The sequence below is a fragment of the Pipra filicauda genome, unplaced genomic scaffold (genome assembly GCF_003945595.2).
Source record: "Pipra filicauda isolate LSUMZ 115617 unplaced genomic scaffold, ASM394559v2 scaffold1223_size21873_pilon, whole genome shotgun sequence".
Classification (NCBI taxonomy): domain Eukaryota; kingdom Metazoa; phylum Chordata; class Aves; order Passeriformes; family Pipridae; genus Pipra; species Pipra filicauda.
In genome coordinates this window covers 1-21,757 of record NW_024103678.1, presented here as the reverse complement: position 1 = coordinate 21,757, position 21,757 = coordinate 1, and the positions used below count along the sequence as shown (strand labels likewise).

Sequence of the window (21,757 nt, the reverse complement as noted above, 5' to 3'; positions counted from 1 at the left end):
GTGGGGCATTCCTGGGGTGGCATTTTTTATTCCTGGAATAGCTGTGGGAACGAGCGGTGAGGGAAGCAGGGATTGATGCAGGTGTAGGTGGGGATTTCTAGAGGGTTCCACCCTCTCCCAAAGGCACAACCAGAATTCCATGCCACTGCAACAGGGAGGAATATCCTGTATTTTATGGATTTCCCCATCCTTGGAAGTGTTGCAGGCCAGGTTGGACAGGGCTTGGGGAAGGTGTTCCTGCTCCTGGTTATTCCAGGATAAATTGAATAAATGCAGTTTAAGTGCTCTTAATAAATAAGAATAAAGGTTGCCAGAATTCCAGCAGCACCGATTCCTCGGCAGTCTCTTCCTGCACATTCCCGATTCCCGACCTTCCCCTTTCCCAGGGGGAAAAGGGATGTCAAGGAAGGAGTTTGCAGCTGGGGGTACTCACACGTGTGCCTGGCCAAGGAATAGTTGGATCCGCCGCTGGTGAGGCCGAATCCCTCGGGAATCTGGCTGGAGCTGCGGGGCCGGGTCAGGAGTTTGGGGGGCTCGATCTCGGCGCCGAACTCGGCCCCGATGACCCCCAGCAGGACGATGGCCGTGGCCTGTTTGCGCCGCTCCTCGTAGGACGTGGAGACCTTCTTGGGCTGGGGGAGGCCCGAGAGACACCCTGAAAACACAAAGAACATTCCAAACGGTGCTTCCCAAAGAAAATGCAGGAATAAAGACCTTCAATCACACCAGGATTTTTAGGCATGGATGTGATTCCGGTTTAATTCTAATAAATCTCGAAATATCCCCTTCCAAACCTGCCTCCACAGGGACAAAAAATCCACCAGGAAACTGCTGAGTTTTGTTTGCTCAGCGTGGAATTTTGTCTTTGTCTAGTGATTGTTCTTGTTCACTTCAAATGCAATTTTCCTTTGGTTTTAAAAGAAGATGGATTTTTTTCAGGATAACTCCTCGGCATCCTTTTGGTTTAGGATCCATCATCACATCCAAGTTGCTGCTAAATTTTAGGATAACACCACATGCCATTAAACCAAATGGGTATTTTTATAGAGTGATATGTTATAGATGGGATTTTTAAACATCATAATTAGGAATTCTAAATAAAATGAAATATGGGTCATTAGTTTAATACAGCCCAGGGATTCTGAATTCCACTAAGCAGAAGTTGTTATTTTTTTTTTCTTTTTAATAATATCCCAAAATCTTAGAAGAAATGATTGGAATGAAACCACCCAAGTCATTTATTCTGACAAAGAAAGCTCACTTTTACCTGTATTAATTAATTAGTTATCTCTATTAATTCCCAGCATCCTAAGAAATTCCCTACCCTGTATTGTAAAAAAATAAGGAAGTTTGAATCCTTCCTGGGTGCTGAGGAGTTGGGAGGCACCACCTGGCCCGGGATGAGGCTCATCAGGCTCGGGGACTAATGAAGGGGGAATTAATGAGGGTTAATGATATCCACAAGAAAATAAGGAACTGAACTGAATTTTGGGAGCTGTGCTCAGCCAAAAGGGAGAGGAAAAAAAACCAAGGGAAAGCTTAACAATGGGAAGGGAGAGGGGGAAAAAAAAAGGAAAGGAAAAAATCAATAGCGACCGCCTTCGGAAGAAGGAGAAGAAGAAGAAGAAGGATGAAAAGGGGCTGGAACAAAGCAGGGAAGGGAAGGGTTGGAATTGTCCACCGGAGGTTTATCCCGGGTTCTCGTTGACATTGGGCTGTTCCACCTGGACAGAGAGGGCCCCATTCCCTGGGATGGGAGTTCCCAGATCCAGAATGGGATCCAAGCTCGTGCAGCCCCGGTTCCGGATCCCTGGATCCACGGATCCGTGCCCTAACGCGGAGCGGCGGCGGCGGGAGCGGAGCAGCTGCGGGAGCAGGGTCGGTGGGATGCGGATCGATGGGAATGAAAGGAAAAGCCAACACATGTGCTGCTTCCAGTAGGAAATTAAACCCCTGCCATGGCTTGGTTGAGATGGAGTTAACCCTTCGGAGAACCCGGAGCAGGGATTTGGGAGCGTCCTCCCGGAATCATGGCAGGGTTTGGGTGGGAAGGGATCGCAGGCGGGGACACTTCCCACTAGCCCAGGTTGCTCCAAGGCTCGTCCAACCCAGCCCTGGATGCTTCCAGGGATGGGGAATCCACGACCTCTCCGCGCCACGGAATCTGCACCGACAGGATTTGGACAAAACCCAACTCCTGGGAATCCACAAATCCCAGAAATTAAAACCCAACCAACCCCAAACTCAAGCAAAGCTCCAGATGGGAGTAAAACCACTTAATAAAGGGGGAAAAAAAATCCTCCCTGATATTTTTATTTTTTTGGTTTTAATTCCAATTGATGGGAATGGTTTCCCCCCAGCTAAGCTGCCAGGGGTCTTTGGGAGATTTTTCCACCGGAATAATGCCTGGAAGAATGGAAGAATTTGGTATTTTGTCCCCGCGCTGCCGCTCCCTTTAATCACGGCCGGGGCTGACAGGCAGATCCATTTTCCCGACAGGACGGTTGATCACCCTATCAGTGGGACAAAATTAATAACCTCCAAGAGGCCTGGCTGGAAAACAAACAAAAAAAAAAAAAGGATGAAAACCTTCGGGATTTGAGGTGGAAAAATCCCCATTTCAGGTGGAGGGTGTGTGCGCGCTCCCAAATATCATCCTGAATATTCCCAAATATGGAAATAAACCCCCCCAGGACTGCTCAGAGCAGACAGCACAAAGACAGGACAAAATGCTGGAGATGGAGGTGAAATATTCCCAAGTTTCTCAGGTTTAGGAGGCCGTGGGATGTTGGAAGCACGGCCACGAGGTCAGGCCGCTTCCCTCCAATTAACTCCCGTTAATTGGCTTTGCCCACTTTGGAGGGAAAATTAATTTCAGCCCAGCTTAGAATAAAAGGATTAAATGAAGTTCTCCAGGTTTTAACTGGAAGAGGCATCAATGGATTGGAATTAAGGGGAATCACTGGATTGGAATTAAGGCACGGAGCGGTTTTATGGGAGGGGCTTTCTATTTTCCAAGCAGGTGCAAACTCGGAGTATTCCCAGGCTGGAGTAGCTACTCCAGCTCGGAGGAGATCCAGAAATCCCTATGGAACCTCAAATCCAAGCCCTGGAGATCCTGATCCAACAAAACTGCGGCCGTGGCCACCGGCACGGAGAGTCCCGGAGAGCGGGACCGACCCCACCCAGCTCAGGGCTGTGGTTCCACCCCCTAATTCCCACTGGGATTTAGTCCCAGCATTCCACAGTATTATGGGAATACAGGGATAGCTGGGATTTAGTCCCAGCATTCCATAGTATTATGGGAATACAGGAATATTGGAAATGCAGAGTTGGAATGGATAAAGGGGATAAAGTGATTTGCTGAGCACAGAGGACTCGCTCCAAAGAAATCAGGAGCCAGAAATCCCAGGAACTGTGAGGAGGAAAAGGCAGGAAAAGAGGGAAAACGTTGGATCCAACCTGTGGTTCCTCATTCCCAAACCTCCTGCTGGCAAAGGACTGGGAATGCTTGGAAGTGCAGCCATTCCTGCAGCCACAGCTCCCTCCGCTGGCCCAGCACGGGAGGAGCTTCGGGAGCTGAAATTCCTGCCTGGAAGGGCCAAAAGCAGCGGGAATTTTGGGAATTTCTGCCCTCCTGGAGACACCCAGAAAGCTGGCAATGCAGGGAGTTAAGAAGCCTGTGCCTGGGAATTCTAAAATCTAGTAATTCTCATTTTTTTCCCATTTTTCTTTGTGCTGTTCCCATAATCCCTCACCTTGGGCTGCTTCCCGGAGGGAAAAATCCAGCCTGGATTTCAAATCATAAATTATATAAATATATTTATTATATTCCCAGTTCTATTCCCTGAAATAGGAAATTATATTAATATATTATATTCCAAGTTATATTCCCTAACATTATTGAAATTATTAAAATACCACCTGCTGAAATATCTGTAAAAATTAATATTATTGGAATTATTAACATACCATCTGCTGAAATATCTGACTTGTCCAAGTAAAAAAAAAGGGAATAATGCACAGAAAAATAGAATAAATCACTTCAGGAATGAATTTAAAATGACTTCAGTTAGGTGGGACTACAATAAGAAGATCTGTCAATTAATAGAATAATAATAAAAAAAATAAAATAATAACAATAAAAGCAATTCAAAATACACCCAACTTACCAAATTATAATAATTAATATAATGATACAATTAATATAATAATAAAAATTATTATAATATAATTAATATATTAAGTAATTTTATTAATTTATTTTTATTAATATAGCAATATGATAATATATATTTATTATAATAAATATATAACTAATAGAATAATAAAATAATAAAAGCAATTAATATAATAACAAATATAATAATAAATATTTATTAGATTAAGTACATATAATTAATATAAAATTAAAAATAATAAAAGCAATTAATATGATAATATAATAATACATATTTATTATAATAAATATATATATATCATTAATATATATATCATTAATATAACAATAAAGATAAAATGATAATAAAAGCAATTAAAAGGAGCATTTGAAGACAGACTCCCTAAGAGTCACCAGCAGGATATGATGTAAAAAATCAGAATAAAGTCATTATTCCTCAAGAACTATGAGCTGAACATGGGTTGTGGGACGATTTAGGGGCTCCAAAGCCATTAAAATAATAATAATAATAATAATAATAATAATAATAATAATAATAATAATAATAATAATAATATTAAAATAATAATAAGTAAAGGCTCACCCGCTGCAATATCATCATCCCCCAGGTCCTGCTCCTCCTCCTGCACTTTGCCCTCTGTGCCCACGGATTCTGGGCTGGCAGTGCCAGTCTGAGCAGCTTCTGTGGGCACTCCAGCTGCAGGGAAAGACCAAAAATAAAGACATTCCCAGTTATATTCCCTGAAATGGGAAATGACAGAAATATGTTATATTCCCAGTTATATTCCCTAATATTAGTGGAATTATTAAAATACCACCTGCTGAAATATCTGACTTCTCTGAGTTCAAAAAAAATGGGAATAACACCCCTAAATTTATAATAAATCACATGGGATAACATTTATAGAACTTTTTACCAAAATGATTTTTGTTTAATGTCAAAAATGCTAATATTAAAAAGAGGGTTAATTCTCTAAGAATGTGGATTGCAGGGAGTCTGTTCCTTTAGAGAACTGATTTCATTTATATCACTTTTCACCAAAATGATTTTTATTTCATGTCAAAAAATACTAATATTCAAAATAGAGTTAATTCCCTAAAAATGTGGCTTGCAGTGAGTCTGTTCCTTTAGAGAACTGATTTCCCAAATCAATTTGGATTTAACCAAGATTTTTTTTTTTCCAGTGGGGAAAAAAAACTCATTTCAGGAAAAATAAGCCCTTTGGGGTTAAAAGAGAGGAAAATACCCATTTTTCCTGGTTTTTTTCCCCCCTGAAAATTCCAAACCTGGAGGCCTGTTGAAGGAGCCAGAGATGCTCCAATCACCTGGAATGACCTGATCATGAATAATTCTGGATTCCCAGTGCCTTTTCCAGCAGGAAAAAAAGCTGATTTCCGGAAAAATAAGCACTTTGGGGTTAAAAGAGAGGAAAACATCCATTTTTACTGGTTTTTTACCCCTGAAAACTCCAAACCCGGAGCCCGTCGAGGGACGGCTTTGGTGAGAGTCGCTCCGCCCCCCCGGAATGGGCTGATATATTTGAATATCCTGAATAACTGCGGATTCCCAGGGGCTTTCCCCCCTGTTCTCCCTGTCTTTTGGCCGGTTTTCCCGGCCTTCCTTACGGGAGATGACGCTGTCCATGTACTGGGGCAGGTAGGGGGCCCAGGCGTCGATGGTCTCCTTGCGTCCCGCCTGCTCGATGCGCCGCAGCTCGGCCAGGAGAAGCGCCTGCGCCGCCTCCCGCACCTGCAGGGACGGCAAAAACTCACCTCATCCCATCAGAAATCCAAGCTGGAGGATGTGGGGCGGGAAAGAATGGTTTTATGAAAGGGAAGGAGAAGTGGGAGCCGGCAAACGCGGCGCGGGACCGACCTCCAAGCATCGGTCCTGCCAGCGGCGCGCCAGCATCTCCAGGAGAGGGGGGCGGAACTTCTCCAGGCCCAGCAGGTCCGGGAGCATCACACAGTGCATGGCTGCCAGCTGGCTCCAGCCTGGAAAACAGCGGGAAGAGGGATGGGAGCGACCGGAGCGAGCCGAGCGGCACGCGAATCGACTTATCCCTGGAGCACCAACACAAATAAATTATAAATAAATTATGATTATAAAGAAATGACAGCCACCTCAGGAATTATTATCCCTTTAAGGATTACATGGAATTTTCTGTCCTGACTTTCCTTGGTTTTCCACCTCAATCTGCTTTGAACCCGGGTGAATTCCTACTCTGGGTTCTGCAGAAACACCCGGAGCTCCAACTGCACAAATGCTTGGGAAATATTCCACAGGCAACAATTATTTAGTAAGAGATTAGGAGATATTTAATATTATAGCCACTGACCTGAAAAATACCTCAGGTGAACATATAAATCTACAAGTTTTAATTTCTCAGCAATTTTTAATTTCTTGGGCACAAAAATGTGAATTTTTTCACCACGGTGCTAAAGAAATTCTATCAATTTTCCTTTGAAAAAAAGGATTCAAAGGAGGAATTTCCAGTTTAAGAGATGTGTGGAAGCAGGAATTTATACACCAGTGATAAAAATCCAGATTTAAAGCAACTTGCCCACAGGGTGTTTGTGCAGGAAGATGTTTCTCACAATGGCAATAAATATTTATTAGATCAAATTATCTCCAGCACCTACCCCAAGTAGTTTAAATACATCCCAAGTCTTCCTAAAAAACACCAAAAATCAGATTTAAATGAGGGGAAACTTGAGTTTCTTTGGTTCGTTTGCTAAGAGAAAGAGCAAACCCACCCCCCTGGCAAAGGAAAACTCCTTTATAAATCAAATTAAAGTGTCCCAGCAGTGATAAAGGATTTTAGCTGAAAGGATAAATAGAAAAAGTGAGGAAGGAATACCTTCATTGACTAAGAAACAGGAATGTAAAGGAGGAGCAGTGTCAGAGTGCCCAGATTCCAGGTTAGAAGGAGCAGCAGGAGCAACTTGCAGAGCAAAAGGAGGAATAAAAAAGAGATAAAAAAAAGAGAGGCAAGTGAGGAAAAGCAGCAGAAAAATGGGTTAGTAATCGCTGGAGAAGGGAAAGAACCTTCAACTTAAATATTCCAACTGAAGGAGAAGGTGCAACTTAAAATATTCAACTGAAAAATTTCATATTCAACTTGAAAAATAATATTAAACTGAAAAAACAATGGTCAACTGAACGAGAATTCCAGGTTTTCCAAGAAGTGAGAGGTAGACATGCAGCTGAAGAGACAGTAAGAGAGACTTGGATATTTGGGAAAGATAAAAAATCCCTGGGAATAAAGTGGCAAAAATTCCCTGACAGGGAATGACTTCGTGGCAGAACCAGCACCTGGGAATGATTCTTAAAAAGGTCTTAATTGTTAATAATTTTATCTAGGTGGATATTATTAATAATTTTACCTAGGTGGATATTATTAATCACTCATAATTTTATCTAGGTGGATATCACACTACATTGCACTGCCTTTTCCTCCCATGTAATATTTGGGTGCTCAATAACCAGGTGATAAATCTGGTGTGTCAGGAGCTGGAATGATGGATCCAAAGGTTCCAAAGAATGGGATATTTTACCTTGTTTAATTTGTCCTTGGCTGGAAACGGGAGGGGGTGGTGGCTTCGCTCTGGCCAGCTCGGGGGTGCCAGGTCTGGGTGGCCTAAACACAAAATATCCATGGAGAGACAAACACAAAACACCCATGGGAAGACACATCAAAGGGTTCCTGATGGAAGACACACCCAACACACAAAATATACCCAAACCACCCAAAAGAAGATGTTAAATCCCACCTGGTGGGCCCTTTCTTCATGTGGTCGCCGATGAAGGTGGCGTTGGTCATGCTCATCAGGGTGTTGGCCAAGGAGATGACGGAGAGCAGGTGCTGGGTGGTGACGGCGCGGGACACGCCGTAGGTGCCCTTGCCCGGCCCCTCGGCGCCGGACACCTTCCCGCCCGGCTCCCCGCCTGCTCCGCCCACGGGCCGGTTGTAGCCGGGCAGCATCAGGGACATGTGGCCTCCTCTGGACACGAGGCCGAAGGACACGGAGCAGTGAGGCTTCAGCATTCCCAGGCGCTCCAGGCACAGCTCATCCAGCCCGGAGTTGAGGCCCCAGGCGTGCAGGCAGGACATGAAGAGCTTGGTCGTGTCCATGGTCAGGTTGTACTCCAGCAGGGTAAGCGGTTTGGATTTGCTGGCGCGATATTCCGGGTCGCCGTCTTCCCTCCTCTGCCTCAGCGCGTCGTCCTCGTCGTCCTCGTCATCCAGCAGGTGCTCCTTGATGTTCTCCTTGATGGTCTCCTTGACCTGCTGGAAGAGCACGGCCGCCCGTTTGCCGGTCAGGAAGGAGCCGCCCTTGTCGGAGGCGCCGGAGGCCTTCTGGAGGTTCTCCGGGGAGACGAGGGCGGCGTTGGGCCGGGACGCCTCCTCCGTCAGCAGCTGGATGATCAGGGCCTCCACGTCGAAGAACAGCACGTGGATGTCGGGGTCTGTCAGGTTGGTCTTGATGGCCTGGACCATCAGGGAATTGTGGGAGTATTTGGGTAAATTCCCCTGGAAAAAAAACAAGGGAACAAATGGAAATTTCTACGGAGAAACCCTCAAAACACAGAAATTCAACTCAGACATTTATGGATAAATAGAAGTTCTCCAGGGAAGACACGAATTCACATTTCTTTCTCCTGGATTCCACAATCCAGTCACATTCCAAGGAACAACAAAAATCCAAGCTTTTGTCATTATTATTAAACCACATGAAATATTTCAGGTTTGGAGACTGAACTACAGAATCAATTTATGCTGCTGGAGAAGAAGCTCCTCAAATTCACCCAGACACCACTTGTGGGTCATTCCACTCCTTAAGTCCATCCTCTTCCTCCTTCCCTTCCTCCCAAGGGGGGGAAAAAAAAAGGGGAAGAGGAGATAAAAGCTGAAAAAAGTCACGAAAGGACACTGGAAACCAGAAGGAATAGCAGCACCCAAGGCTGAACTCACATGTTTTTATGGAATTAGGATGGTGCTGGTGTTCCTAAGGAATGTTCTCACTAAGGGACACTTCTTTCCAAGCAGGACATAACAGCAGAAGGCAAAAAAAAAAAGGGATAAATGGGAGAAGCTGGGAGCGGAGCGGCCTCAGGGTTTAGGCTGGATATTGGGAATACTCCCTCATGGAAAGGGCAGAGGTGGAGTGCCTGAAGATCTTCCAGTTCCAACGACAGAGACTTCCAGTTACAACAACAGAGACTTCCCAGGTTTTATTCCTTTAGGGAACGGACGCTCCGGGTGCTGCCCCAGAAGCCAACTGACCTTATCGGAGGCCTCGGAAGCCAGGAGGTTGGTGGCCAAGGTCTGCAGCTTCTGGTGGGCCACGTTCTTGAGGGCGGCCAGGCTGCGGCGGGTCATGGCCTGCTTCAGGTTGACGGCGGGGTGGCTGAGGGCGTCCACGGCGGCGGGCACGGCCTCGTCACAGGCGTTCAGGATCTCCACCGCCGTGATGCCCATCACGCACCGGTCCAGGGCGCCTGCAGGGGGGGTTGGGAGAGCCTGGGTGAAACAGGAGGCCAGGCCCAGAAGAGTTAACTGGGAAATTTGGGGCCTGCTAATGATCTTGGCACATCTAAACGATCTGCGCTCGTTCTGTTCTACCTACTGGACCAAAATGTAAGAGGATGGTAAAAGAAACATATAATAGGCCTAGAGGTAATAAATTAAGATGCAGTAAGATAAAGGAGACATTTGAATAGAAGAAACAGCTCCCTCAGCCTCTCCTCATAGGACTTGTGCTCCAGTCCCTTCCCCAGCCTTGTTGCTCTTCTCTGGACCTGCTCCAGCCCCTCCAAGCCCTTCCTGAGCTGAGGGCCCAGAACTGGACACAGCACTCCAGGGGTGGCCTCACCAGTGCTGAGTCCAGGGGAAGAATCACTGCCCTGGACCTGTTGGCCACACTGTTCCTGAGCCAGGCCAGGATCCACTGGCCTTCTTGGCCACCTGAGCACACTCTGGCTCCTGTTCAGCTTCCTGTCTATCCCAACTTCCAGCTCCCTTCCTGCCTGGCTGCTCTCCAGCCCCTCTGTCCCAGCCTGGAGCTGCCGGGGGTTGTTGTGGCCCAAGTGCAGGACCCAGCACTTGGCCTGCTTGAACCTCATCCCGTTGGAATCAGCCCAACTCTCCAGCCTGTCCAGGTCACTCTGCAGAGCCCTCCTGCCCTCCAGCTCATCGACACTCCCCCCCAGCTTGGTGTCATCCAGCTCAGTGTCATCCCCCGGCTTTAACTCCGCCCTTGGAACCCTCGGCCAATCTAGATTTGCCCGGATCAAGGACGGATTCCGGGCGTGCGGGAGCTCACCGGTGTCCATCTGCCAGACGTACACGGAGCCGTCGGAGCAGCCCACCACCAGGTAGTCATCGGCGGGTCTCCACTTGATGACCTGGATGGGGAAGAGGTGGCGGGAGGCCAACATGATGCACTTCTTCTCCCGCAGGCTCAGCAGGCCCACCGAGTGGTCGCTGGCGACGGAGCAGACGCAGTGCTGCACTCGGGCCTAAATCAAAAAAAAATTTTAAAAAGTTATCTTAATCATAATGCAGAGATTGTTGGTATCAAAACCTTTTCCACAGTGAGCAAAATCAGACAAAAGGTAGTCTCCAAGCAATTAATGTCGTTTTGCTCATGAAGTTGTACTTACTCAACCATGTTATACGAGGCAAAATTGCCTTGGAAATTTACTCTTGGCAATATTTTAAATCCTTGATATAATTAAAACATGAGGAGAACAAAGCCATAAAAACCAGAATTAAGCTGTTTTTAAAATGACATAGAAATGTACTATATATACATATATATGTTATATATACTATACATACACACTTATATATAACTTAACACACACAATAAAACACCTGATATATTATATTTTATGTGCACACTACATTATTATTCCTATTACTATAATAATGACAACAGCATAATAATTAAGCTCTTTTTTTTATTATTTTTTTTTATTTTTAAGACCTTTTCCTTCAGCCCTTCCAAGCCCCGGCTCCACCTCGAGCATTCCACCCTCCACTCCCCACTCACGCTGCAGTTGTCGGGCGGCACGAGGAGCTGGGTGATCTCGCCGCCGTGCACGCAGAAGATGTGCTTCATCTCCCCCGAGAAGATGTCCCAGACGATGACGGAGAAGTCCACCCCTCCCGAGACCAGGAAGCGCTGGTCGTAGCGGGAGGACACCTGGTGAGGGTATAGCAGGCACGTCACCTTGTTCCGGTGGCCCCGCAGCGTCCGGTGGGGCGGCCAACCTGGGGATTGGGGATGAAGATTAGTATTTTTTGACATGAAATAAAAATTGTTTTGGTATAAAGTGATATAAATGAAATCAGTTCTCTGAAGGAACAGACTCACTGCAATCCATGTTCTCAGAGAATTAATTAAAAATTAAAAATTTTTAATATTAGTTTTTTTTTTTTTTACATTAAGAGGAGGCTCAGGGGAGACCTCCTCACTCTCTACAACTCCCTGACAGAAGGGGGGAGCCGGGGGGGGTTGGTCTCTTCTCCCAGGCAACCATCAGCAAGACAAGAGGGCTCGGTCTCAAGCTGTGCCAGGGGAGGTTTAGGTTGGATATCAGGAAGAATTTCTTTGCAGAGAGGGTGCTCAGCCATTGGAATGGGCTGCCCAGGGAAGTGGTGGATTCGCCGTCCCTGGAGGTGTTTAAGGACAGACTGGATGTGGCATCAGTGCCATGGGCTGGGAACCACGGCGGGGTTGGATCAAGGGCTGGACTTGATGATGTCGGAGGTCCCTTCCAACCCAACTGATTTATGATTCCACGATTCCATGATTCCATGATTCCCGGTTTTCCCGTACCCCTGCGGAGCATGTGCTCTCCCTGGAGCAGCTGGACGATGGCGGTCTGGGTGGCGGGCACGATGACCACGCTGCCGTCCTGGCGGCCGCACACCAGGCGCCCGTGGGCCGGGATGTACACGCTGGCCGTCACCCGCAGCGGCTCGCCCAGCCCGGGCACCACGCTCAGCTGGTCGATGATGCCCGCGGGGCGAGGGCTCAGCTCGTCGAAAGCTTCCTGCAGGGAGATGGAGGTGGTGCTTGGCAGGCCTGGGAAAAAAGGAAGGGGAAAAAAAAAAAGGAAGGGGTGAGGAGGGAGGAGGATTTGAGCAGCCTGGGCTAGTACATCTGGAGGAGCTTTGAGCTCCCTTCCAACCCAAAGCATTCCATGATTCTAGGCTGGAAATTAATGTTCTGGCTAAGAGGATAAAGCTAATTAAGATTTTGAGCATTGATGTAAAAATGAAGCTGCTGTAACTCTTAAATAAACCCAATTAAGATTTTGATGGTGCGTTATCAAATGATGTTACTGCAACTCTTACAGTTCAAGCCCAACGTTCTGGATATCTGAGAGAACCAGCAGGGCTTTGTCCAGCCAAAACACACCTAAAACTGTTAAAAGGTTGTTCATCGGGTACCTCTTGCACTCTCTCGCTGTTCCAGAGCGTCGGGCACGCTCCAGATGCACAATCTCCCCGAGGAGTCTCCTTGGATCAGCAGCTTGTAGGAGAACTCTCCCTGGCCACAGAAGAAGCGAGTGACTGGAGGACATATCAGGAGCTGTTAAAAAAATAAATTAATTAATTAAAAAAATCAATCAGCAACTTCAGGCCACATGCTCACCTCAACAGTTTTCACTGTGCCTTTTAAAAGCAGGCCAGAAACTCCTGCAGTCCATGAGGAAAAACTCCTGTTTTACCTGTTTCTCTGCCCTGTCCAACACGCTGTACAGCAAAGGTGGGATCAGGTTTTCCACGGCTTTCCCCACGTCCCTGCGGAACGAGTCGCTGGCTGGGAGGCAGCTGGGGGTGAGGAGGAGGAGAAAGGAGTCAAATTCCTGGGATTTACAGAGGGATTGCTGCATCAGCACGTGGATGTTGCTCCCGTCCTCGTGCTCTGATCACGAGGGGGTGAGGAAGGAGTTCAACATCAAACTGTCTCTTTAGCCAGAACAAAGATGTTTGCACATCATGAAGATGTCACAAGAGAAGGTTTGGATTTTCCTCTTGTCATTAACCTCTCCGATGCCCAATTTAAAATTTCTGGCACAGTTTCATATTTATGTGCCTATTTTCAGTTTTTTGCACTGGCCCAAGATTTCAGTGTTTTTCCCCTCCAGATGAAATAAATGGGAGTATTTAATTTTTGCCTACCTGGCTGGTAATTTATAGATGAAACTTTGTCCATCCTCTGTCCACACAATCACTTTGTCAGCTGCCACAAAGTCCCCACCAGTCCAGGTCTGACTGTTTTCACTGGGAACTGAACATAAAAGGGAATAATCCCCAGCATCAAAAACCTGGGAAGAAACAACAAAAGGGGTGTCAGGAATCTATCAGAGAACAAATTTTGGGTTTAATATTCCAGAATGATGGAATGGTTCGGGTTAGAAGGGATCTTAAAGATCCTCCAGCTCCGATCCCGTGGGTGGAGATTTAGATTAAATATCTAAATATGCATTAAATATGTAAATAGAATCACACTGAAAGGGCTTGGAGCATCTTGCTCTGAATGTTTCAGGGTAATTTAATTAAATTAGGCCCCAGGGGTTGCTGCCTTACTCTCCAGTACTTGGAGCACACGACCAGAAGCGAGCGCTGGGTGAAGGCGCAGAAGGAAATGCTCTGACAGTTCTGGCAGTAGATGGGCTTGGATTCCTCCTCAAACACAGGCGTGGTATCCTAAAACCAACCAAAACCAACACCAAAATCATTCTTTTCCTGCTCAAATCGAACTCAGACCCCACGGAATAGAGACTCTGGCATTCCCTGAGGCGCCCCACAGCTGATTTCCGAGGGAAACCCGAACGCTCGGAGCAGTTCTGATTCCATTATTCCTCCTAAGAAGATCTGCAGGAGGCACGTGGTCTCCTCTTTGGTCACTTAAGTCTCCCAGATTCCCCAGCAGGATGGATTAGTGGTGCTGATTTAGTCAGGGAATCACCTTGCAGCCAGGTAGGAAAGTGGGATAAAGCAGATTCCACTCCCGTGGAATAAACTTAAAAAAATAAGTTTATTTTTCCCTAAGTTGCTAAACATCTTTTCCAAGGGGTTTCTGGGAGGAGTTCATTTACCAGAGGTCTGAAACGTGCAGTTAATCTCAGACTTTTATTCATTAGGACACAGGGAGTTGGAGATAATCCCAAAAAAGGAATATTCCTAAAAAACTGGATCCTCTGCTCAGCAAACATTAACCCAAATCAGAACAAATAAAAAGCAGATTTGGAAAAACTGGAGATTCTCCTCCTCTAAATTTTGCAATCAGTTCTCTGGGAAGGATGAGGAGTTCCGCTGAGAATTTGGGATTCTGGGAAGGATTAGGAGTCCTGCTGGGAACTCGGGATCGCTAAAGCAAAATTCCCAAAGGTGATTTTCCAGCTGGCAAAGAGGAAGAAGAATATCTTCAGGGGGTTGAAAGGACCAGAAACAACAGGAATACAATTCAACACCCCTCCAGGAAATCCCACTAATCCAGCAGTTTACCTGGAGCCGACTGACTTCCGAGGTGATGATCCAGACTTTCAGGATGCCGGTCACGGAAACGGCCACCACGGTGTCCTCTGGGAAACACAGAAACCAGGATGAGATCCCAAGGAATTCTCCACTGAGTGCACAAATACACCCAGGAGAAACTAAAACTTCAGGCCACAAACACCCCTGGGAGCCACCAAGGCCAGGAGTGAGAAATAATCACCTTGTGTCCTGTTGGATCGGATGATGCTCATGGAGCTGATCCAGTCAGGAGAGATCTTGGATATCAGGGAATAAAGAACTTCCAGGCTGGTGGCATCCACCACCAGAATTTCGGGATAATGCCCGTGGCATAGGAGCCTCCCTTCCCGCTGCGAGCCGACTGTGAACTGATAGAACTGCCAAGACACAGAAATTATACCCCGGGTGGGACAGGAATTCCTTCATTTTTAATCCAAACCAAAATGTTTGGGATGCCCAGAGCTCTGGAATCCTTCCAGGACTGACCTGAATTCCCGTGTGCGCGCAGGCCAGTTTGGTGAACTCGATGCATCTCCCATCGTTCACATCCCACAGGCACATCTCCCTAAAAACATCAAAAAAATCTCCCTAAAACTCCAGGGAAACCAGGCCAGGCTTCCAAACATTTCAAAATCCCTCTACACTGGGAGGAACTTCATTGGAACCATTCCTTGCATATGAACTGCATAAGAAATCCTTCCCTCCTCTACCTTCTGATTAGCAAATAAAACCACTGAAAAAATAAAATGTATTTGCTGATAAATTTTTTTTTAGGGATCAAAAAAAATCCAACACAGTCCCAGCGTGGAAATACGGATAATTTGGGGACAGATTTCCATGATTTGACAGTTGTGGAGATCAAAACTGCTGGGAAACTCACCCACTCTCAGATGCACTCACTATATATTGTTTTTCACTGGAAGCTGAGGCCTTGGATAAACAAGTAACTGAGGCCGTGTGACCAAACAGTAGAGCTCGGGGATTAATCTGGGAGCAGGGAAAGAAAAGGGGAAGTCAAAATACCACTCTGAAAAACAGAAGACACATATGCCAGCTTTCTATTTTATATATTATATATCTATTAATATACACATATTTAATTAGCATACCTGTGGATATATAACCTTGAAAAAGAGTTTCTACTTAACACTGGAAAAAAAGGCAATTTGCAAACTCATGTCAACAAAATCTATAAAGTTGGTTCAGTTTGAATGAAAAAATTGACAGGGGGAAACTATTGTTGCACAAGACAAGTTCTGGATATTTATAAATAAGGGGAGACCTCCAGGAGAGCTGGAGAGGGACTTGGGACAAGGGATGGAGGGACAGGACAAGGGGAATGGCTTGGGAAGGCAGGGATAGATGGGATACGGGGAAAGAACGGCGATTCCCGAGGGGATTCTTACCTGCAGGTCCGGGCTGAGGTCCCAGAGGCAGATCTGGCCGTCGTGGCAGCCGGTGACGATGACGGTGGCGCCGTCCATGAGCAGCAGGGAGGACACGCAGTGCGTGGGGGCGCGGCGGCCCCACAGCACGATGGGCAGCACCAGGCTGTTCCCGGCCATCCCGCCCGCCGGCCTGCAACACAGTGGCACCGGGAACGTGGCACCGGGCACCGGGAAACCCACCAGAGCCAGCGTCGGGAATGCCGGATATGACAGCGACGGCATCTCCATGAGGGACCCCTCAGATCGCCCTCAGGGAGGGCCTTCACCTGCCCTCAGGGACCACATTCACCTTCCCTCAGGGAGGGCCTTCCCCTGCCCTCAGGGACCACATTCACTTTCCCTCAGGGAGGGCCTTCCCCTGCCCTCAGGGACCACATTCGCCTTCCCTCAGGGAGGGCCTTCCCCTGCCCTCAGGAAGGGCCTTCACCTTCCCTCAGGGACCACATTCACCTTCCCTCAGGGACCACATTCACCTTCCCTCAGGGACCACATTCACCTTCCCTCAGGGAGGGCCTTCACCTTCCCTCAGGGAGGGCCTTCACCTTCCCTCAGGGACCACATTCACCTGCCCTCAGGGACCACATTCACCTGCCCTCAGGGACCACATTCACCTGCCCTCAGGGAGGGCCTTCACCTTCCCTCAGGGACCACATTCACCTTCCCTCAGGGACCACATTCACCTGCCCTCAGGGACCACATTCACCTGCCCTCAGGGAGGGCCTTCCCCTGCCCTCAGGGAGGGCCTTCCCCTGCCCTCAGGGAGGGCCTTCCCCTGCCCTCAGGGACCGAACTGCGTTCCTTAAACTGTCCAGGAAAAACATATCCCCTCACACGTTTGGTAAAATTCCACAGGTTTTTTATCCATCTAGGCCCCAAACAGCACATCCCTGGGCATGTGGAGAGTTTGGCCAAAATCGCTCTTTTCGGAGTGATTTTGAACTAACAAATGTTTGAAGCCCCGGTTATTATATCTGTGATGTTACTAGATCCCTGATATCAATACATCCCTGATATCAATACATCCCTGATATTATTATATTCCTGCTATCATTCTACCCCTGCTATTCCATATCTGATATTACTGACAGCATTAAACACCTGATTGTACAGATACGCCCGTCGGAATACAGAATATCCCGGTGAAACCAGCTGTGTGAGATCCACTGACAAAGCGGATTTTGGCCGTTACCCAGCAGGAAACAGGTCCAGCCCTATCTTTATGGCAACATTTGGGATATCTTATAAAGATATTGACACAAACAACACAGGGAAATTGGAGCTGCCACGAGGCCAAAATTGTCTCGGTGGCCGGGAAGTGGAAAGAAAACAGAAATTCAAGTTGTGGCAATAAAATCCAGTTGCATTAGCATGAGATTTAAATCCCAAAACAAGCCTCTGTTGTCGGTAGCAACACTCCCAGCTCCAAGTTTTCAGAACTGACATTTTCTTATCGGCCACGAGGTTGTGTTAAATAAATAACTAAGCACTCCTGTTATGCTCTGAATGTCCCAGCTCACACCTCTGATTTAGAGGAGCACAAAGCAGGATTCACTGAAGAAATATTTTAAAATATTTTACAAACACAGCTCCCTGGAGCCTCCCACTTCACTCCACAAAACCCACATCATCCAATCACTAAGATCACAAAAAATGCCACTTCAGAACAAGGCAACTCATTCCTCGGACTCTGTTAATTAAAAATTATTTCATTGAGAGCTTGAATTTAATCAAATTAGAAATAAAAGACCTAAAAATCCAAGTATGGAATCTTTTGGAAGCTGCTCCACTGCAAGCCCCATCACCTGCCCGTGCAGTGTTAATTTGTTATGCAACGCTGGATCGATTGTTCTGTCTGGACAACCATGAATATAAATCACAAACAGAAAATCACAAATAGAAACTAATTAAAAATTTTAACCAATACAGAAAGAGCCACCATTAAAAACCCTCCTTGATTTACAGCAAAATCATCATAAAAACGGAATAAAACCAGCAATAAGGTGTCCAGATGCAACAGAACAACAAAACCACCCAAAGCAACCAAAAATACCCATTTCACTCTTTTACCACCCGATTTTGGGGAGGAAATGAACCATAAATGACTAAAACTGAGCTGAAAAATGCCAATAAACAACATAAAAGTCTCTTCCAACCCCTGATATTTCAAACCAAGGCTCTGGGGGGAGAGAGAGGGAAAAGCAGAACTACCTCTTTCCTTCTCCTTTTCTCCTGTGGTGCCTCAAGGCCTTCAGGAAAAGCTTTCTTTTGAGGAAAAACCACATCTTAATTCCCAAAGAATTCCAACTGCAGAGCTCGGCCCCTGGCAAACGGTGACTGCGGCCCCCGAGAGCACCAAAACTCCCCTTTTGTCCCAGACAGATCAATAATTTCCTTTTTTCACAGGAGCAAATCGACGCTGTCCCGCTGCCAGATGGGCCAAAAAAGCAGCCAGGGGGTTATTCCACATGAATTCCCACATCCCAGCTATTTATAACTTCGGGAAGCCACGGATTCCGGCAGAAAAGGGAACTTCAGTGGGAAAAATGGAGTTGCCACTAGCAAAGTGCTTCCTGTTAATACTTCTTCAGATTAGCAAATGAACCAAAAAAAATTAAAAATAACATCTTCATCTGATAGAATAATCGGGTGACTCTCTGAACTGCTCTGTTTAAGGCTGGGATTTAGGCAGATTTAACAGTCTGGGATCAGTTCCTTATTTGAGTGAAGGCATTAAACTGATTTTTTGAAGTGCAAGATATTAAATACTGAAGCCAAGACTCACCTAAACACCTTTATCAAGCCAAGCTGCTCTTCCCAAACACTTTTATTGCCATTAAATGAGGAATTAACATTAGGATACTTGTGGACATTAAAATAACCTGCCCAAAAATACTGCAAAATAGCATTAAATAGCACAAACCAGCTATTAATGGGCTGCTTATGCATTTTATAAAAACTCGATTATTCTAAATTTAATTACAAATTACACTTTCTATTTATCACTCGGGCACAGAGAAAAAGGACTAATTGGGGGAAGACAATTAAAACACTTCCCTGGATACGCAGGAGGTTCCACAGCAAGGCAGAGGACGAGATAATAATAATAATAATCTGAGACTCCAAACTGCAGTTAATTGACCCCTCGGAAGCCCCATCCATTAAGAACCCGGGGCTTGTTTTGGGGTGAAACTTGCTGAAATCTGGACTCCAATCCTGGGCACCTGGAGAACTGCACCCCTGGATAACTGGGCACCTGGATACCTGTGTCCCTGGATACCTGGGGCCATGGGCACCTAGATAGCTGGATACCCGTGTCTCCCTGTCCCCGGGCTCCCGCGCACGCCGTTCCCGTTATCCCCGCGTCCCGGTACCGCAGAGCCGCCGGCGGCCCCCGCAGCACCCGCGCCGGGGCCTCGCCCGGCCGCTCCCGCTGTGCCCACCCCGTTCTCCCGGCCCCGCTCCATGCCCCGTTATCCCGCTCTCACCGGCTCTCCCGGTTCCTCGTCCCGCTGTCCCGTCCCGGAGCCGCGGCCCGGGAGCGGCCCCGGCCGGGTGACACCGCCGGCTCTTACGGCACTGCCGCAAAGCGCGGTCGCCGCGCCTCACGGCAGCCGGGTCACCATGGCAACCGCCTGACCGCCCTCAGCGCGCCCGGGGAGCGGGGAATTACTCACTTGATGTGTTAAATAACGATTGCTGAAGGGCCTTGAAGTTATAACAGCCGGGAGCAGAGTCTGTCGTTCTGAGCAGGGAAAGCGCCGTTATGAGACACCCCGAAGTGACATTTACGTGTTATTAGGTAAATAATAATGTTATTATGCCTGTATTAAAAAAAAAGCAGAAGCGTCACCCCGTAACAACCAAAAAAAAAAAAAAAGTAGTGAATAACAAATTACGAAAAATTTTATGTAGGCAGAACTTCCCTCTTATAGCTCCCCGCTCGTGCCCTAAATTGACCGGCGCGCCCCTCAGCTGCCTGTAACCAAAATGGCCGAAGCAGCGTCGCTCCCGCCCCTCAGCGCCCCTACCCAACATGGCGGCCGGCGGATAACCTGCCCCTCTCTGCCCTGCCCTAAGATGGCGGCACTGCCCCTACCCAAAATGGCGCCGGTGGCGTCATTCGTCACTCTCTGCCCTGCCCTAAGATAGCGGCACCGCCCCTTCCAAAATGGCGCCGGTGGAGTCACCCGCCCCTCTCTCAGCAGGATGTCGAGTGCCACCGTGTCCCCGAGGTCCCCCTTTCTCCTGTCGGGATAGAAAGGATCCGGAGGCGTGTGCAGGCACAAGGGACTCGTCCAACTGGGATTTGCCTCCAGCCCATGGTAAGATGGATTTTCAGGGTCCAACGGGTCACGGGCCAGCTCTCCTGCTGGAGTTTTTGGGTGCTGGATTGGAACCCAAAGAGCAACCCTAAAGTCAGGTCTGTTCTGGAGTGTGTTCCACCTGTGCAAAGCTCCTTCCCTCTGTTTCTTTTCTGTTCTGGAAAGCACAGTCTGGGGGTCCCGGGCACTTCCTATGAAATGCTGCCACGGAAATCATTTTGTACTGAGAGGGGAAAGGAGCTGTCTGTGGGAGGTCAGATGTCCACGAAAAAAGCTCGATGTTTTTTCAGTCAGTGAGCTCTTAAAATCTCTTAGTGAATGGGAATGCCTGGCTTCTAAAACTCACCAGCTGAGTCTGAGAGGTTTCTTTGCAGAGCTGTTTTCAGGCAGCAGAATTGGCCCCCAGGAGGGACTCTGTGCCTGCTCTCCCGTGGCTCCAAGGGATCTCTGGGCCTTCACGCCGGCACTGAGATTTCCTTGGGAAGGGCCTCAGATCCCCAGACCGGTCTGGGACACAGGCAAGATCCCCCTGCCTTTGTAAATAAGGCCTTCTTGTGGCTTCCTCCCCATCCCCGTTGGGTGGGGTATTATTTGGTGTTTGGGATCTTAATCTGGGAGTCCAGACTTGGAGGTTTCTTTGGGAACAGGTCTTTGGTTTCCTTTGTGTTCTGGGTCCTTGAGGTTCCAAAGAAGGACTCTTGAAATGCCTTTTGGGCTGTCCATTGAAGCCTTGGGACCAAATTGGGCCCCTGTAGGGACAGTGCTGTTGGTGCCCCCCAGGCTGGGGCACCCCGAGGACTCCACACCAAAAGGATTATTCGGGGAGATCCTCTGGGTGCCCAGCCCTGGGGAGTTCAAAGCAAGGTCCCTACAGTGGATTCAGGCATTGCTGAGAGTATCCCAGGGGTCCCTGTCCCTGCTAGACATGGAGCTCTCTAATGGGCTGGAATTGGGTGCTAAAAGTGGTGCTCCAAGTGCCAAGAAGTGTGGGATTGGGATTAAGAAATGAGCAGTGATGGTCCAATTGGCTGTTTTCTCTGGAATGTAATTGTGAGAGCTCCAGGAGTGCAAGGTGTGTGTTCCAGTCCCCAGCATTTGGTTTGCACATGTCCTGGTCAGACACAGGTCCAACAAGGGCAGGTGATGGTCCCAGCTACAGTTATGGGAAAAATAGTTCAATGAGAGCCACAAAAGCTGGAAATCATCCTGGAGGCTCTTGGCAAACCAAGTTTCCTGAGTTACTCCTGGAAGAAGGATAGTGAGAACCTT

At 47.4% G+C, this 21,757-nt stretch overlaps 1 protein-coding gene across 1 annotated transcript; it reads right to left on the bottom strand.

Annotated features, from left to right (window-relative positions):
• Nucleotides 1–371: 371 nt before the first annotated feature.
• Nucleotides 372–20,024, bottom strand: LOC120324701 (WD repeat-containing protein 7-like; the record flags this gene model as incomplete). Its single annotated transcript, XM_039388534.1, has 21 exons — nucleotides 19,841–20,024; nucleotides 16,125–16,296; nucleotides 15,599–15,705; nucleotides 15,205–15,283; nucleotides 14,921–15,095; nucleotides 14,710–14,786; nucleotides 13,789–13,908; nucleotides 13,381–13,526; nucleotides 12,927–13,029; nucleotides 12,646–12,787; nucleotides 12,029–12,277; nucleotides 11,240–11,460; nucleotides 10,508–10,703; nucleotides 9,469–9,683; nucleotides 7,955–8,715; nucleotides 7,739–7,821; nucleotides 7,042–7,125; nucleotides 6,057–6,175; nucleotides 5,807–5,930; nucleotides 4,764–4,877; nucleotides 372–655 (listed from the first exon to the last, which is right to left on the bottom strand). Coding segments are annotated over exons 2-21 (3,558 nt in total), but the record flags the coding sequence as incomplete, so codon positions are not given.
• Between the last annotated feature and the right edge of the window lie 1,733 nt (nucleotides 20,025–21,757).